Here is a 19,315-nt window from a genome sequence, read left to right as displayed (position 1 = left end):
CTGTGCTCGCCAGAGGTAACCTGACTGCCATTAGGTACCGGGATGAGATCCTCAGACCTATTGTGAGACCATATGTAGGTGCACTGAGCCCTGGGCTTCTTCTGATGCAGGATAATGCTAGGCCTCACGTTGCTGAAGTGTGTCAGCAGTTCCTGCATGATGAAGGCATTGATGCTATGGACTGGCCTGGCCGTTCCCCAGACCTGAATACAATAGAGCACATCTGGGATAATGTCTGGTTCCATCCACCAATGCAACATTGCACCACAGACTGTCCAGGAGTTGACTGATGCTTTAATCCAGGTCTGAGAGAAGATCCCTCAGGACAACATCCACCGCCTCATCAGGAGCATGCCCAGGCTTTGTAGGGAGGTCATACAGGCACGTAGAGGTCACACACACTACTGAGCATCATTTCATTGTCTTGAGGCATTTTCACTGAAGTTGGATCAGCCTGTAATTTTATTTTCCACTTTGATTTTGAGTACGATTCCAAATCCAGACCTCCATGGGATATTCATTTTGATTTTACAGTGATAATTTTTAGGTTTTATTGTTCTCAACGCATTGCACCATGTAATGAAGAAAGATTTGCAACTGGAATATTTCTTTCAGTGATATCTAGGATGTGGTATTTTAGTGTTCCCTTTATTTTTTTGAGCAGTGTTTATTATGGTGACTATATGACCAGAAACAAAGCTTAAGAAGAGATCTCTGGCTGTGATTGCCCACGTTCACAGCAGACACAGAAGCATTCTTTGTTCATGGATGAGGAAATGTTTTTGCCTTCTTTAAATGGTAGTTTTTTTGCAACAAAATGCATGTGCTAAATAAGTGAATGACAGCGTAGCCAGCCCAGCAAAATGATGTAGATATTCAGTAAGGTGTATTAGGAAGGTCTTGGCTCACGGCACATAATACTGAAATAATGCACTGAAACTGCAACTACAGAATGTGCATGCATCAGTAATGGCTTCTTGTGCAAACAAAAAAAACCTCAACTGATTACTGGTGCTGCTTCATAGCTTTAACCCCTTCATGACCCAGCCTATTTTGACCTTAAAGACCTTGCCGTTTTTTGCAATTCTGACCAGTGTCCCTTTATGAGGTAATAACTCAGGAACGCTTCAACGGATCCTAGCGGTTCTGAGACTGTTTTTTCGTGACATATTGGGCTTCATGTTAGTGGTAAATTTAGGTCAATAAATTCTGCGTTTATTTGTGATAAAAACGGAAATTTGGCGAAAATTTTGAAAATTTCGCAATTTTCACATTTTGAATTTTTATTCTGTTAAACCAGAGAGATATGTGACACAAAATAGTTAATAAATAACATTTCCCACATGTTTACTTTACATCAGCACAATTTTGGAAACAAAATTTTTTTTTGTTAGGAAGTTATAAGGGTTAAAATTTGACCAGCGATTTGTCATTTTTACAACGAAATTTACAAAACCACTTTTTTAGGGACCACCTCACATTTGAAGTCAGTTTGAGGGGTCTATATGGCTGAAAATACCCAAAAGTGACACCATTCTAAAAACTGCACCCCTCAAGGTACTCAAAACCACATTCAAGAAGTTTATTAACCCTTCAGGTGCTTCACAGCAGCAGAAGCAACATGGAAGGAAAAAATGAACATTTAACTTTTTAGTCACAAAAATTATCTTTTAGCAACAATTTTTTTATTTTCCCAATGGTAAAAGGAGAAACTGAACCACGAAAGTTGTTGTGCAATTTGTCCTGAGTACGCTGATACCTCATATGTGGGGGTAAACCACTGTTTGGGCGCACGGCAGGGCTTGGAAGGGAAGGAGCGCCATTTGACTTTTTGAATCAAAAATTGGCTCCACTCTTTAGCGGACACCATGTCACGTTTGGAGAGCCCCCGTGTGCCTAAAAATTGGAGCTCCCCCACAAGTGACCCCATTTTGGAAACTAGACGCCCCAAGGAACTTATCTAGATGCATAGTGAGCACTTTGAACCCCCAGGTGCTTCACAAATTGATCCGTAAAAATGAAAAAGTACTTTTTTTTCACAAAAAAATTCTTTTAGCCTCAATTTTTTCATTTTCACATGGGAAACAGGATAAAATGGATCCTAAAATTTGTTGGGCAGTTTCTCCTGAGTACAACAATACCTCACATGGGGGGGTAAACCACTGTTTGGGCACATGGTAAGGCTCGGAAGGGAAGGAGCGCCATTTGACTTTTTGAATGAAAAATTATTTCCATCGTTAGCGGACACCATGTCGCGTTTGGAGAGCTCCTGTGTGCCTAAACATTGGCGCTCCCCCACAAGTGACCCCATTTTGGAAACTAGACCCCCCAAGGAACTTATTTAGATGCCTAGTGAGCACTTTAAACCCTCAGGTGCTTCACAAATTGATCTGTAAAAATGAAAAAGTACTTTTTTTTCACAAAAAAATTCTTTTCGCCTCATTTTTTTCATTTTCACATGGGCAGTAGGATAAAATGGATCATAAAATTTGTTGGGCAATTTCTCCCGAGTACGCCGATACCTCATATGTGGGGGTAAACCACTGTTTGGGCACACGGCAGGGCTCGGAAGGGAAGGCGCGCCATTTGACTTTTTGAATGGAAAATTAGCTCCAATTGTTAGCGGACACCATGTCGCGTTTGGAGAGCCCCTGTGTGCCTATGCATTGGAGCTCCCCCACAAGTGACCCCATTTTGGAAACTAGACCCCCCAAGGAACTTATCTAGATGCATATTGAGCACTTTAAACCCCCAGGTGCTTCACAGAAGTTTATAACGCAGAGCCATGAAAATAAAAAATAATTTTTCTTTCCTCAAAAATGATTTTTTAGCCTGGAATTTCCTATTTTGCCAAGGATAGTAGGAGAAATTGGACCCCAAATATTGTTGTCCAGTTTGTCCTGAGTACGCTGATACCCCATATGTGGGGGTAAACCACTGTTTGGGCGCACGGCAGGGCTCGGAAGGGATGGCACGCCATTTGGCTTTTTAAATGGAAAATTAGCTCCAATCATTAGCGGACACCATGTCACGTTTGGAGAGCCCCTGTGTGCCTAAACATTGGAGATCCCCCAGAAATGACCCCATTTTGGAAACTAGACCCCCAAAGGAACTAATCTAGATGTGTGGTGAGGACTTTGAACCCCCAAGTGCTTCACAGAAGTTTATAACGCAGAGCCATGAAAAAAAAAAAAAAATATATTTTCTCAAAAATGATATTTTAGCCTGCAATTTTTTATTTTACAAAGGGTAACAGGAGAAATTTGACCCCAATATTTGTTGTCCAGTTTCTCCTGAGTACGGTGATACCCCATATGTGGGGGTAAACTACTGTTTGGGCACATGCTGGGGCTCGGAATTGAAGTAGTAACGTTTTGAAATGCAGACTTTGATGGAATGCTCTGCGGGCGTCACGTTGCGTTTGCAGAGCCCCTGATGTGCCTAAACAGTAGAAACCCCCCACAAGTGACCCCATTTTGGAAACTAGACCCCGAAAGGAACTTATCTAGATTTGTGGTGAGCACTTTGAACCCCCAAGTGCTTCATAGAAGTTTATAATGCAGAGCCATGAAAATAATAAATACGTGTTCTTTCCTCAAAAATAATTATATAGCCCAGAATTTTTTATTTTCCCAAGGGTTACAGGAGAAATTGGACCCCAAAAGTTGTTGTCCAGTTTCTCCTGAGTACGCTGATACCCCATGAGTGGGGGTAAACCACTGTTTGGGTGCACGTCGGGGCTCGGAAGTGAGGGAGCACCATTTGACTTTTTGAATACAAGATTGGCTGGAATTAATGGTGGCGCCATGTTGCGTTTGGAGACCCCCTGATGTGCCTAAACAGTGGAAACCCCTCAATTCTAACTCCAACACACCCCTAACCCTTATCCCAACTGTAGCCGTAACCCTAATCACAACCCTAACCCCAACACACCCGTAACCCCAACACACCCCTAACCCTAACCACAACCCTAATTCCAACCCAACCCTAGCCCTAAGGCTATGTGCCAACGTTGCGGATTCGTATGAGATTTTTCAGCACCATTTTTGAAAAATCCGCGGGTAAAAGGCACTGCGTTTTACCTGCGGATTTACCGCGGATTTCCAGTGTTTTTTGTCCGGATTTCACCTGCGGATTCCTATTGAGGAACAGGTGTAAAACGCTGCGAAATCCGCACAAAGAATTGACATGCTGCGGAAAATACAACGCAGCGTTCCCGCGCGGTATTTTCCGCACCATGGGCACAGCGGATTTGGCTTTCCATATGTTTACATGGTACTGTAAACCTGATGGAACTCTGCTGCGGATCCGCAGCGGCCAATCCGCACCGTGTGCACATGGCCTAATTCTAAAGGTATGTGCACACGCTGCGGAAAACGCTGCGGATCCGCAGCAGTTTCCCATGAGTTTACAGTTCAATGCAAACCTATGGGAAACAAAAATCGCTGTACACATGCTGCTGAAAAACTGCACAGAAACGCAGCGGTTTACATTCCGCAGCATGTCATTTCTTTCTGCGGATTCCGCAGCGGTTTTACAACTGCTCAAATAGAAAATCGCTGTTGAAAAACCGCATTGAAATGCGCAGAAAAAACATGGTAAATCCGCCATAAATCCGCAGCGGTTTAGCACTGCGGATTTATCAAATCCGCAGCGGAAAAATCCGCAGAGGAACAGAATACGTGTGCACATACCGAAACCCTAACCCTACCTCTAACCCTACCCCTAACCCTAGTTCTTACCCCAACCTTAGTGGAAAAAAAAAAAAATATTTTTTTTATTGTCCCTACCTATGGGGGTGACAAAGGGGGGGGGGGGGGGGTCATTTACTATTTTTTTTATTTTGATCACTGAGATATAACCTATCTCAGTGATCAAAATTCACTCTGGAACGAATCTGCCGGCCGGCAGATTCGGCGGGCGCACTGCACATGCGCCCGCCATTTTGGAAGATGGCGGCGCCCAGGAAAGAAGACGGACGGTCCCCGGGAGGCCAGGTAAGTATAAGGGGGGGGGAGATCAGGGCACAGGGGGGGCGTCGGAGCACGGGGGGGTGGGGGGGTGGACCGGAACACGGGGGGGTGGATTGGAGCACGTAGTGGGGGATCGCTGTGCGGGCGGGTGGATCGGAGCACGGGGGGGGGGAATCGCTGTGCGGGGGGATCGCTGTGCGGGGGGGGGGGGATCGGAGTGCGGGGGGTTTGATTGGAGCACGGGGGGTGTGATTGGAGCACGGGGGGAGCGGGCAGGAGGACGGGGGAGCGGAGCACAGGACCGAGGGGAGCAGACCGCAGATCGGGGGGCTGGGGGAGCTATCGGAGGAGTGGAGTTGGTGCACATTAGTGTGTCCAGCCATGGCCGATGATATTGCAGCATCGGCCATGGCTGGATTGTAATATTTCACCATTTTTTTTAGGTGAAATATTACAAATCGCTCTGATTGGCTGTTGAAAGTGAAACTGCCAATCAGAGCGATCGTAGCCACGAGGGGGTGAAGCCACCCCCCCTGGGCTAAACTACCACTCCCCCTGTCCCTGCAGATCGGGTGAAATGGGAGTTAACCCTTTCACCCGATCTGCAGGGACGCGATCTTTCCATGACGCATATGCTGCGTCATGGGTCGGAATGGCACCGACTTTCATGACGCAGCGTATGCGTCAAAGGTCGGGAAGGGGTTAAAGAAGTCACATGGATGCTGAATACAATTCAGCACATAGCCAGCTTCTATTATATATTTAGTGCCAGATCATCCAGGTTTTTCCTAGGAATATGAAACATGTCATACGTCTTGATCAGACCGATTTCTGATATCAATGCGTGCATACTGGATGTTCTTACAGCACCATAGGGATTAATAGTACTGCAAATTGAGTTCAGTAGAACAGCAGAGGATCTTGGTAATGCATCCTTAAAACAGACAGTTTAAGGCTTTAGAGATGGGGTTACACCACCCTACCCGTAGCATTAAACGACCGCTGATCAGTTACTTGTATGCTGATTGGCAATAGTTTTTCAGCTTGTTTAGACAGGCAGGCCACAATTAATAGGAGCCCTGAACAATCAGGACTAGATCTTTCCATACACATAGGCTGCCAGTGTTCTCGGCAGCGCAGATCGGGTTTACACAAGACAACGCGCTGCCGAGAATGATGATCTTTGAGGCTATGTTCCCACAATGATTATTTGGTGAGTTTTTGATGTTGCAGCATTTCTGTGCCCATAAGGTAAATTAGGATCCATGCTTTTTTTTTTTTTTTTTTTTTTTTATTATTGCGTTTTTATCGCTGGCCTCTTTTTGATTTGTCATCTTTAATAAAGCTGCTTTGTTTTTGATACGTTCTGGTATTTGGAAAACGTTAGTGATACAGTCATGTGCGGATTACATACATTTTTAGAGCATTTCCACATTCAGTGCAATTCTAGGAAGAAACTTCGCAACATAAAACTCAGTGTACTCTCAAGAGAAATTGACATGTTGCGAAGGCTACTTTCACACTTGTGTTTTTCACAAACCGTCGATTTTTGAGAATGCAGGATCCTGCAAAAAAATTAGCAAGATCCTGCATTTTCCCATAGACTTATTAGCGACGGATTATGACGGATGGCCATCCATTTCATCCGTCGTGCACTGGATCCGTCGGAAAATAGCGGTCCGTCGTGCGGTGAAAACATTCATAGGAACGTTTTTTTTATGTACGTCGGAAAATCGGTCAGCGACGCATCCTGCGCTGCCCATTGTCGGCTATAATGGAAGCCTATGGATGCAGGATCCGTCTCTGACCATCACACATAGGAATCCAGCGACGGATCCAGTTTTTGCCCTCTGATAATGCCCGGAAGGATTTCCAAATCCGTATTCATTTTCTCTCTCGCCCCCGGATATTTAATTCCCGGAATATGTGGACGACGCATCTGTCATTACACTGGATGCGTCACACGGTTTTCCCTATTTTTGTGTCGTCCGTCAATACGTTATTTTGCTGTACAACGACGTACAGAACAAAACGCAAGTGTGAAAGTAGCCTTATTTGAAAACGCGCACCGCAGGTTAGTTTGCGCTGCGCCAAAAAATCTTAAAAAACAGTACACAATGAGATCTCGACAAATTCTATCCACTTTGCTGGAACTGAAAGACAGTGTGTTTGTGCACCGAAAATTAGCAAAAACTCACCAAGAATGCATTGTGGAACTTAACCCTAAGCAAACCAAAAGATCATTTCACCCAAGGAAGGTTTTGCTTGTTTATCGGGTGATCAGCAGCCTGTTTATACTGCCCATCTATTAGTAGTAGAGATGGGTGAAGCCCTGCATGTTTGGGTCCGGCTGAACAGTTAACCCCTTCCCGACCTGTGACACAGCGTATGCGTCATGAAAGTCGGTGCCAATCCGACCTGTGACGCATATGCTGTGTCACAGAATGATCGCGTCCCTGCAGATCGGGTGAAAGGGTTAACTCCCATTTCACCCGATCTGCAGGGACAGGGGGAGTGGTAGTTTAGCCCTGGGGGGGTGGCTTCACCCCCCCGTGGCTACGATTGCTCTGATTGGCTGTTGAAAGTGAAACTGCCAATCAGAGCGATTTGTAATATTTCACCTATTATAACTGGTGAAATATTACAATCCAGCCATGGCCGATGCTGCAATATCATCGGCCATGGCTGGAAATATTGATGTGCCCCCACCCCACCCCACCGATCGCCCCCCCAGCCCCCCGATCTCTCCTTTACACGGCTCCGCTCCCCTCCGTCCTCCTGTCCGCTCCCCCCGTGCTCTTGTCCGCTCACCCCCGTGCTCCAATCACTACCCCCGTGCTCCAACCACCCCCCCTGCACTCCGATCCACCCCCCCTGCAGTCCGATCCACCCCCCCTGCAGTCCGATCCACCCCCCGATGCTCCAATGCACCCCCCCGTGCTCCGATCCACCCCCCGTGCTCCGATTTACCCCCCCATGCTCCGATCCACCCCCCCGTGCTCCCCCCCCACCCCTTCATACTTACCGGGCCTCCCGTGGTCCGTGGTCTTCTTTCCTGGGCGCCGCCATCTTCCAAAATGGCGGGCGCATGCGCAGTGCGCCCGCCGAATCTGCCGGGCGGCAGATTCGTTTCAAGTGCATTTTGATCACTGCGATAAAACCTATCGCAGTGATCAAAATAAAAAAAATACTGAATGACCCCCCCCCTTTGTCACCCCCATAGGTAGGGACAATAATAAAATAAAGATTTTTTTTTTCTTCCACTAAGATTGGGGTAAGAATTAGGGTTAGGGTTAGGGGTAGGGTTAGGGGTAGGGGTAGGGTTAGGGGTAGGGTTAGGGTTAGGGGTAGGGTTAGGGGTAGGGGTAGGGTTAGGGCTAGGGTTAGGGTTAGGGGTAGGGTTAGGGGTAGGGGTAGGGTTAGGGGTAGGGTTAGGGGTAGGGTTAGGGTTTCGGTATGTGCACACGTATTCTGGTCCTCTGCGGATTTTTCCGCTGCGGATTTGATAAATCCGCAGTGCTAAACCACTGCGGATTTATGGCAGATTTACCACGGTTTTTCTGCGCATTTCACTGCGGATTTACAACTGCGATTTTCTATTGGAGCAGTTGTAAAACCGCTGCAGAATCCGCAGAAAGAAGCGACATGCTGCAGAATGTAAACCGCTGCGTTTCCGTGCAGTTTTTCCGCAGCATGTGTACAGCGATTTTTGTTTTCCATAGGTTTACATTGAACTGTAAACTCATGGGAAGCTGCTGCGGATCCGCAGCGTTTTCCGCAGCGTGTGCACATACCTTTAGAATTAGGCTATGTGCACACGGTGCGGATTTGGCTGCGGATCCGCAGCAGTGTTCCATCAGGTTTACAGTACCAAGTATACCTATGGAAAACCAAATCCGCTGTGCCCATGGTGCGGAAAATACCACGCGGAAACGCTGCGTTGTATTTTCCGCAGCATGTCAATTCTTTGTGCGGATTCCGCGGCGTTTTACACCTGTTCCTCAATAGGAATCCACAGGTGAAATCCGCACAAAAAACACTGGAAATCTACAGTAAATCCGCAGGTAAAAAGCAGTGCCTTTTACCCGCGGATTTTTCAAAAATGATGCTGAAAAATCTCACACGAATCCGCAACGTGGGCACATAGCCTTAGGGTTAGGGTTGGAATTAGGGTTGTGGTTAGGGTTAGGGGTGTGTTGGGGTTAGGGTTGTGGTTAGGGGTGTGTTGGGGTTAGGGTTGTGATTAGGGTTATGGCTACAGTTGGGATTAGGGTTAGGGGTGTGTTGGGGTTAGTGTTGGAGGTAGAATTGAGGGGTTTCCACTGTTTAGGCACATCAGGGGGTCTCCAAACGCAACATGGCGTCACCATTGATTCCAGCCAATCTTGTATTCAAAAAGTCAAATGGTGCTCCCTCACTTCCGAGCCCCGACGTGTGCCCAAACAGTGGTTTACCCCCACACATGGGGTATCAGCGTACTCAGGAGAAACTGGACAACAAATATTTTGGGTCCAATTTCTCCTGTAACCCTTGGGAAAATAAAAAATTCTGGGCTAAATAATTATTTTTGAGGAAAGAAAACGTATTTATTATTTTCACGGCTCTGCGTTATAAACTTCTGTGAAGCACTTGGGGGTTCAAAGTGCTCACCACGAAGCTAGATAAGTTCCTTTCGGGGTCTAGTTTCCTAAATGGGGTCACTTGTGGGGGGTTTCTACTGTTTAGCCACATCAGGGGCTCTGCAAACGCAACGTGACACCCGCAGAGCATTCCATCAAAGTCTGCATTTCAAAACGTCACTACTTCACTTCCGAGCCCCAACGTGTGCCCAAACAGTGGTTTACCCCCACATATGGGGTATCACCGTACTCAGGAGAAACTGGACAACAAATATTGGGGTCAAATTTCTCCTGTTACCCTTGGGAAAATTAAAAAATTCTGGGCTAAATAATTATTTTTGAGGAAAGAAAACATATTTATTATTTTCACGGCTCTGCGTTATAAACTTCTGTGAAGCACTTGGGGGTTCAAAGTGCTCACCACACATCTAGATAAGTTCCTTTCGGGGTCTAGTTTCCAAAATGGGGTCACTTGTGGGGGGTTTCTACTGTTTAGCCACATCAAGGGCTCTGCAAACGCAACGTGACGCCCGCAGAGCATTCCATCAAAGTCTGCATTTCAAAACGTCACTACTTCACTTCCGAGCCCCAACCTGTGCCCAAACAGTGGTTTACCCCCACATATGGGGTATCAGCGTACTCAGGAGAAACTGGACAACAACTTTTGGGGTCAAATTTCTCCTGTTACCCTTGGGAAAATAAAAAATTGCAGGCTAAAAGATCATTTTTGAGAAAATAATTTTTTATTTTATTTTCATGGCTCTGCGTTATAAACTTCTGTGAAGCACTTGGGGGTTCAAAGTCCTCACCACACATCTAGATTAGTTCCTTTGGGGGTCTAGTTTCCAAAATGGGGTCACTTGTGGGGGATCTCTAATGTTTAGGCACACAAGGGCTCTCCAAACGTGACATGGTGTCCGCTAATGATTGGAGCTAATTTTCCATTTAAAAAGCGAAATGGCGTGCCTTCCCTTCCGAGCCCTGCCGTGCGCCCAAACAGTGGTTTACCCCCACATATGGGGTATCAGCGTACTCAGGACAAACTGGACAATAACATTTGGGGTCCAATTTCTCCTAATACCCTTGGCAAAATAGGAAATTCCAGGCTAAAAAATCATTTTTGAGGAAAGAAAAGTTATTTTTTATTTTCTTGGCTCTGCGTTATAAACTTCTGTGAAGCAGCTGGGGGTTTAAAGTGCTCAATATGCATCTAGATAAGTTCCTTGGGGGGTCTAGTGTCCAAAATGGGGTCACTTGTGGGGGAGCTCCAATGTTTAGGCACACAGGGGCTCTCCAAACGCGACATGGTGTCCGCTAACAATTGGAGCTAATTTTCCATTCAAAAAGTCAAATGGCGCGCCTTCCCTTCCGAGCCCTGCCGTGTGCCCAAACAGTGGTTTACCCCCACATATAAAGTATCGGCGTACTCGGAAGAAATTGCCCAACAAATTTTAGGATCCATTTTATCCTATTGCCCATGTGAAAATGAAAAAATTGAGGCGAAAAGAAATTTTTTGTAAAAAAAAAGTACTTTTTCATTTTTACAGATCAATTTGTGAAGCACCTGAGGGTTTAAAGTGCTCACTAGGCATCTAGATAAGTTCCTTGGGGGGTCTAGTTTCCAAAATGGGGTCACTTGTGGGGGAGCTCCAATGTTTAGGCACACAGGGGCTCTCCAAACGAGACATGGTGTCCGCTAACAATTGGAGCTAATTTTCCATTCAAAAAGTCAAATGGCGCTCCTTCCCTTCCGAGCCTTACCATGTGCCCAAACAGTGGTTTACCCCCACATGTGAGGTATCGGTGTACTCAGGAGAAATTGCCCAACAAATGTTAGGATCCATTTTATCCTGTTACCCATGTAAAAATGAAAATAATGAGGCTAAAAGAATTGTTTTGTGAAAAAAAAGTACTTTTTCATTTTTACGGATCAATTTGTGAAGCACCTGGGCGTTCAAAGTGCTCACTATGCATCTAGATAAGTTCCTTGGGGTGTCTAGTTTCCAAAATGGGGTCACTTGTGGGGGAGCTCCAATCTTTAGGCACACGGGGGCTCTCCAAACGTGACATGGTGTCCGCTAAAGAGTGGAGCCAATTTTTCATTCAAAAAGTCAAATGGCGCTCCTTCCCTTCCAAGCCCTGCCGTGCGCCCAAACAGTGGTTTACCCCTACATATGAGGTATCAGCGTACTCAGGACAAATTGGACAACAACTTTCGTGGTTCAGTTTCTCCTTTTACCATTGTGAAATCAAAGAAATTGTTGCTAAAAGATAATTTTTGTGACTAAAAAGTTAAATGTTCATTTTTTCCTTCCATGTTGCTTCTGCTGCTGTGAAGCACCTGAAGGGTTAATAAACTTCTTGAATGTGGTTTTGTGCACCTTGAGGGGTGCAGTTTTTAGAATGGTGTCGCTTTTGGGTATTTTCAGCCATATAGACCCCGTAAACTGACTTCAAATGTGAGGTGGTCCCTAAAAAAAATGGTTTTGTAAATTTCATTGTAAAAATGAGAAATTGCTGGTCAAATTTTAACCCTTATAACTTCCTAGCAAAAAAAAATTTTGTTTCCAAAATTGTGCTGATGTAAAGTATACATGTGGGAAATGTTATTTATTAACTATTTTGTGTCACATAACTCTCTGGTTTAACAGAATAAAAATTCAAAATGTGAAAATTGCGAAATTTTCAAAATTTTCGCCAAATTTCCGTTTTTATCACAATTAAACGCATAATTTATTGACCTAAATTTACCACTAACATGAAGCCCAATATGTCACGAAAAAACAATCTCAGAACCGCTACGATCCGTTGAAGCGTTCCTGAGTTATTACCTCATAAAGGGACACTGGTCAGAATTGCAAAAAACGGCAAGGTCTTTAAGGTCAAAATAGGCTGGGTCATGAAGGGGTTAAAAAAAAAATAAAAAATTTGGTTCAAGTACCAGAACAGTACCCGAACCCGGACCCCAATCATTTGCATATGAATGAATAGACATGGCCCCTTACCAGCCTGAGAAAACCAGCCCCCAGCGGTCTGCTTTAGCTTGGCTGGTTGTCCAAAATCGTGGGAATCTCGCGCCATTATTTAAGTTGATTTATTTAAATAAGCAAAAAAAAAACGATAAGGGGACCCTTCTATTCTTGATAACCAGCCTTGCCAACACTGTCAGCTGAGATTTGCAGCCCACGGCTGTCAGTTTTGCCTGGCTGGTTATGAAAAATATTTATTTAGAGCGCAGGCTGAAGAATATTCCCATCAGCCGACACCTGCTCTTACTGTTATTAGTGGCAACAGGGTTAGGCTAATGGGACTAGTAGTCCCAGCAGCAGACATCGGTGACAGGAGATAAACATGCACATGACAGTGTGAGAAACACCCGATGTTCGGGGTGCTGAACCGAATAGTAACACGGACTAACTGGTGAAGTCAGTGATCGAGGTCCGTGCCCGAACAGTAGGTGTTCGGTCCAGACCTCAAACTTTACTGTTCGGGTTTTCCCATCTCTAATCAGGAGTATAACCTTTCAATACAGCAGTATGAATGAAATATGATGGTGGAGTCGAATGGAGCACATAAAAATCCAGAAAAATGAACTTACAGTAGAGAAAAGCAATTAAAAAATACAGAATATTCCATTTTGGAATCACCAAGCCCAAGGAAAATGCTTTAACGTGCCAATTTGGTTAAAAAAATAAAATAAAATACTGCGGACTTACTGGAGAGCCAAAGTTATGTCCGACTTCATGTGCAAATGTGATATGAGAGACTTTGGGAGGAACATGGGAACCGTAATTTTGTACAGTAATGATTCCAGTGTTTAAGGATTTTTTCTTCCCATCCGAGTAGAGTTTACTCTTTTCACATATCCCACCGGAGCTTCCTGAAAGTAAAACATTAGTAATTTACTAGAGACTTCAACCACTAAAGTAACGTCAGTAATATAACAGCGCAAGTACTAGAGATAAATTAAACATATTCCTAATTTTTGTTAAATATGCTCCTATTAAAGCAAGTTGCCCATTGGAGTCAAGTTAAAATCTGATTTTTATGTTAAATGCCAGTTGCGATAACATTTCACATGCAAATGTGAGATCTGAAGTTGTAAATGAGCAGTAGATGATACTTGTACCATATTAGAACCGATCAGAGGAAAATGCTAAAATAAAAAATGCATAACATGTGGCAGAACTAAAGAGTCACTTAAAAACAGTACAGAAACATATTCTTTAATTACGCTAATCGAGCCATAAAAATGATAAAACCGTGTAATACATTCCCTGTAGGATTTTTTTTCCCACTAAGAGGAACCTTTCCAATATTTGCATGTCAAGGTCAAAGTGCGGCTCTTGCCATGGAGGACCTGGCCTCTCCTTGTATTCCAAAGTCAGCCTTCCATGACAAGGATTTGTAATAAATGACTAAGGCTGTGTGTACACGGTAAGTATTCATGGCAGAAAGTTCTGCACCCAAAACGCCTCTCTGGACAGGAAAATCAATGCATAAAATACATGCGTTTTTTGCATTCGTTTTTGATCAGTTTTTCCCCTATTGATTTGAATTGGAAAAATGCGTAAAGACCACTGAAAGAATTGACAGTCTGCAAGAACAAAATAAGCATTGGATGCACGAGACTTCAGAAATCTCATTCATTTGGCTGGTACTGTAAACTGTAGCGTTTTGGTGCAGAAATCGCTGCTGAAAATACGCGTTTCTCGTGCATGGAGTGTGTGCCTAGGCGTAAGGTGATCATTATCAAATTGTGGTTATCCGAAACGGGGGTATGAGTGGTAGCAACGGGGTGAATTAGTGAAAGGCCTCTCGGGCAACCATTAAAATGCAACAGTTGCCAATTATTGACATCTCAAAAACGTCCGGGTTCGGATTATCTTTGATGAAAGAATGTCTCCACCATGAATGAACAAACATCTTGTGCCCATGAAATCACAGTAATGACAATGTAGGTACCTTGGCAGGAACAACACCTGCCCCCGATAACATACATGTCTGTCATTTTGTAAGGCACAGAGTGACTGCTGTATATTGGGGGAGACCGTTCACAAGGCAAGCCTGGGCAGGTATCATGCATGATTCCACCCAAAATACTGCACGACCCCTTTAGAGGTGCACTTACACATCCATGTGATTTATGAATGAAATAAGCCAGATATCCACTGAGATTTCTATCACCCAGTCACAGAAGCCGCACATCTGCAGATACTTCTCCTTCCTCTCTAGGTTTGGCAGTCAGATCAGCACCATTTTCTTATCATTTGGACAAAAGGTTCTGTTATATTCCACAATCAGCTGTGAAAGGAGTGTCGATCGACAATATAAGCAATGCATTATTGTGAGGTATCTTTCCTCCTCTTACAGCGTACTGACGACAGACCATCATTTTTTCGCCATAAAAGACACGAACGACATTAAATTAGGAGCTACAAATATCAAGCAGCCCGAGAGCTGCAAATATCAATAGTCCACCTTCAGTTTTCATTCATTTTACTTAAAGCAGCTACGTTGTATATATAAAATCTCCAAAGCATGGAGGACGAAGTGTATACCGCGAACAATACAGCACTTTACTGCCGTGCCCTTAGGCACATTTCTGCAAGAACCTTTGAATAAATAGCTGGAGATCCGCTCCAAACCACTGCAAATGCTTGTGAATAGAAAGCATGGATAAGAATTCAGGAGGATAAAGCACGCCACTTAGACGGCAGCCGTCACATGCCTGTACCATACTGTACCAGCGCGCGCTGCGAGTGGGAAGTCGGGAAACAGAAGTGGCATTGTTCAGGGGCCATGTCTCAGGGTAGCTGCAGAGAACAGCAGCCCCTGCTGTGAGACCACACCTGTCCGAATATATCTATGGGAGGAACCATTTGGCCCTAGGATGTCTTCTATTGCTCTTCTTGTCACTAACCAATTAGCTATTCATTCAAAAATGGGTATGAATGGTAATAAAATGATGGACACATCAGCTCGAAAAATCCAAATGTATTGATCTGCTCATGTAGGAAATATGACCACAAACGCCGGCAGATATATAATCCCAAGCATCCTCCAACCTAAGTCACATGTTTAAAGAGGTTGTCCACGACTTAAAAAATGCATTCTAATCGAGCCTGGGAAGGCTTGAGATCATCAAATGACTGCTGCAGTCAATCAGCAGCTGATGATTGGCTGCAGCCTTCACATTGCTTCTTCCAGTATAAACAGAAAGTGAACGCTGCAGCCAAACAGCAACGCTGATTTACTTCAGTGGTCAAGTGACCTCCCCTTTACGCACTGGAAGAAGCGCACAAGAGACCGGTGTTGGACACATTGCAGAGATGGATGAGCTACAGGCTAGTAGTCATTTTTTTTATCCTTGGCATTTAGAATAGGGTTTTAATGCAGTGGACACCTTTAAGTGTGGCATGTTTTGGATAGATTTTTATGGAAAAAAAAGTTATTGATGGCATGTAGCACAAAACATGTAAAAACTCTAAGAAGCAACAACGGGGAAATAAACGGCACATCTGAGGTTTTAGGATTCTCCATTCTGCTATGGATTTTTTGTGTTGAGAAGTAGCAGTGCATACGTTTGCATGAAAATCCACATATTCCTTTTGCCTCAAAGTCACTTATGTCTTTTTTCTTCTTTAAAATAAGGGTATAATCCAGCTTTGGTCTCGCGCTAGATGCCGGGATAAGGCACAGAAACATAAGGAGGAAGATTCTGCCTTATGCAAAGACATATTGGTCACTATAGCCCTTGGCAGAACAGGACACAAGGCAGCAGTGAAATCAGATCTCATGATCACAGGGAGCGCCCCTTTAACACAGAGGAAGAACACAATAAGAAATAGTCAACTATTCATCTCAGCTTCATTTATTCATAAGCAAAAACTGAGAAAATGTATAGAGTACCTGATGGGGCTCCAACCCATGCCAGCCCTAGGACACCATCATCAAAATCTCTGTCTGTGAACACATAGGCCAGGCAATAATCGTCATGGTTCTGCTCAGAGTTCAGCTCCAAGAACTTCTCAACTCCAATATTTGGAAATCGGAAAGGATTGGAGGGATCTCTTTCATCAGTTGTAGTGTTGATCTGCAAGAAAAAAACCACAATTACAATTACTGAATATTCTGCCGCCAATTTACAAGTTAAGAAAAAAAAAAAAAAAACGTGAACGATAAATGAGGAATTGGACTGAATAATTATGACGAATGAAAGCTCTTCTCAAAATTAAAGGGAACCATCAGAGCTTTCCCTATTTAACTGTTGCCAGAATGGTGTCAAAATGTGTGCATTAAATGAAAGGCAGCAGGAATAACATGAAGCTAGAGCTCATCATGGCACTCCGCTCTGCAGCGAGTCATCTAGGTGGAGCTTCAATAAACAGTCATGGTTGTAAGCAGCGCTCCTGCTGGAATTATGCAGCCTGTTTATTGTGATCCCAAGGGGGGGTGAATGTCATAAAAGAGACATGAGGAACAGCGGACTTATATACAGGTGCGACACCAATTATTGTCCTGACTATTCCAGCACCAAGCAGGGGGGCTTGTCTGTAATATAATTTCATTTTCCTGCTTCAAGGTCAAATTGTACATTCAAAAATGGGCAAGTTTATTAAAAAAAAAAAAAATACACCCTACTGGTTCTTTTTAATGCCAGTCAGGTCTGGCCCAATGCTCATCAAATAGATCAATGGCTGCACTCAATTGTACCAAAGCAAGGGAATGTGCGATACATGAAATGTGAATAGCATAATGGCTTGTGAAATCTATGAAAAAACACATGAGATGCTTAGCACAAAATTTGGCCAAAAAATGTGAGCCCATCCACCAAACGTCAAGGTAATCTCATGGATCGGATGGGTCCCTGACTGCTTAGTGTGAACACTTACCTCTGGCTAATAACATGGTAAAGCCTACATTTATAGGAAGGTCGGAACCAACTGTGCTTAGATGTAATTAAAATCACAGCATGGTGAAGGGCGGGGTGTTCAAGTCAGAAAAAATAGTACATAGTAAATATAGGTAAACTGACTGAACAGAGAGCTAGTCTGGACTGGTGCATAACCAAAAACAACTTACATAGCAAATAGATAAATGGCTGCACTCAAATGTACTAAAGCAAGGGAATGTGTGATACATGAAATGTGAATAGCATAATGGCTTGTGAAATCTATGAAAAAACACGAGATATTTTTTCTGACGCCAAGCCCTTCACCGTGCTGTGATTTTAATTACATCCAAACACATTTGTTCCAACCTTCCTATAAATGCAGGCTTTACCATGTTATTAGCCAGAGGTAAGTGTTCACACTAAGCAGTCAGGGACCCATCCGATCCATGAGATTACCTTGACGTTGGTGGATGGGCTCACATTTTTTGGCCAAATCTTGTACTAAGCATCTCGTGTTTTTTTATAGATTTCACAAGCCATTATGCTATTCACATTTCATGTATCACACATTCCCTTAGTACATTTGAGTGCAGCCATTGATCTATTTGCTATGCAAGTTGTTTTTGGTTATGCACCAGTCCAGACTAGTTCTCTGTTCTGTCAGTTTACCATTACTTCCAATACTCAACAAATCTCTTAGGCTATGTGCACACTTTGCAGATTCCACTGCGGATTTTTCCGCAGCGGAATTGCAAAATCCGCAGTGAAAACCCATCGCGGTTTTTACTGCGGATTTATCGCGGTTTTTACTGCGTTTTCTTCTGCGGATTTTCAATTGCAGTTTTCTATTGGAGCAGCTGAAAATCCGCAGAAAAGAAGTGACATGCTGCGGAATGTAATCCGCAGCGTTTCCGCGCGGATTTTTCTGCAGCATGTGCACAGCGTTTTTTGTTTCCCATAGGTTTACATTGAAATGTAAACTCATGGGAAACTGCTGCGCATCCGCAGCGGTCAAATCCGCTGCGGATCCGCAGCAAAATCCGCAAAGTGTGAATATAGCCTTATGCTATTTGCTGATCACGTGATACGAAGCAGCACAGACTCAAGCTTCAGCGACAGTAACATGTGGTGAATGACACTGGACCATGTGTTTGTGAATTATACCTTTATTGTCAAATGTGCAGAAGTGGCAACAGATCCATCACTAAATTTTACAATACAAACTTCATACATTATTAAATAGAATGTCTTAAAGGGAACCTGTCAGCAGATTTTGCCGCTATAAGATGCAGCCACTGCCTTTCAGGGCTTATCTACAGCAGGCGATGGGAAAGGTCATAGAGACCCGGCACCTGTGCACTGCAGTACTTAACTCTGCCCTCAACAGGACAGATAAGTACGAGTGTGCAGGAGCGTGATGCCCGGGAGCGATGAAGCAACAGGAGGGCGGCATCGCCAGAAGATGGGAGGCGCCAGACCTGCGACACCCATCAGACCAGAAAGCCCCCCGGGTGAGTATAATATACCGTAACTTATTTTTCTTCATTGCAGGTTGGATCGGGGGCTTACCTACAGCATTATAGAATGCTGTATATCATCCCTGAAAGGTAGTGGCCGCATCTTATAGCGGCAAAATCTGCTGACCGATTTCCTTTAAATCTGTAACGCAGGTGTATTTACTTTAAAATTCAATGCAAAATGGATGCATGATCCTTCCTCTAAGCGTTTTCCCAGATAATAAAATGAACAGCTCTGGCTGGACTCATAAAACACTTTAAGGCTAGTGTCACATATCCGATTATGCTAATCAGAGTGTGATCAGAAAA

General features: G+C 44.1%; 1 protein-coding gene across 1 annotated transcript in view; it reads right to left on the bottom strand.

The window, feature by feature from the left end:
• Positions 1 to 19,315, bottom strand: part of ADAM10 (ADAM metallopeptidase domain 10) — a 230,493-nt gene that overhangs the window by 17,667 nt on the left and 193,511 nt on the right. The window contains exons 8-9 of the mRNA XM_069765914.1: positions 16,505 to 16,688; positions 13,309 to 13,472 (exon numbers count right to left, since the gene is read on the bottom strand). Of these exons, the coding sequence (XP_069622015.1) occupies positions 13,309 to 13,472; positions 16,505 to 16,688 (348 nt within the window). The remainder of the gene's footprint in view (positions 1 to 13,308; positions 13,473 to 16,504; positions 16,689 to 19,315) is intronic.

This window comes from Ranitomeya imitator, chromosome 4, assembly GCF_032444005.1.
Source record: "Ranitomeya imitator isolate aRanImi1 chromosome 4, aRanImi1.pri, whole genome shotgun sequence".
NCBI classification, from domain to species: domain Eukaryota; kingdom Metazoa; phylum Chordata; class Amphibia; order Anura; family Dendrobatidae; genus Ranitomeya; species Ranitomeya imitator.
The sequence above is the reverse complement of the archived record's forward strand: the minus strand, read 5'-3'. Positions and strand labels throughout refer to the sequence as shown.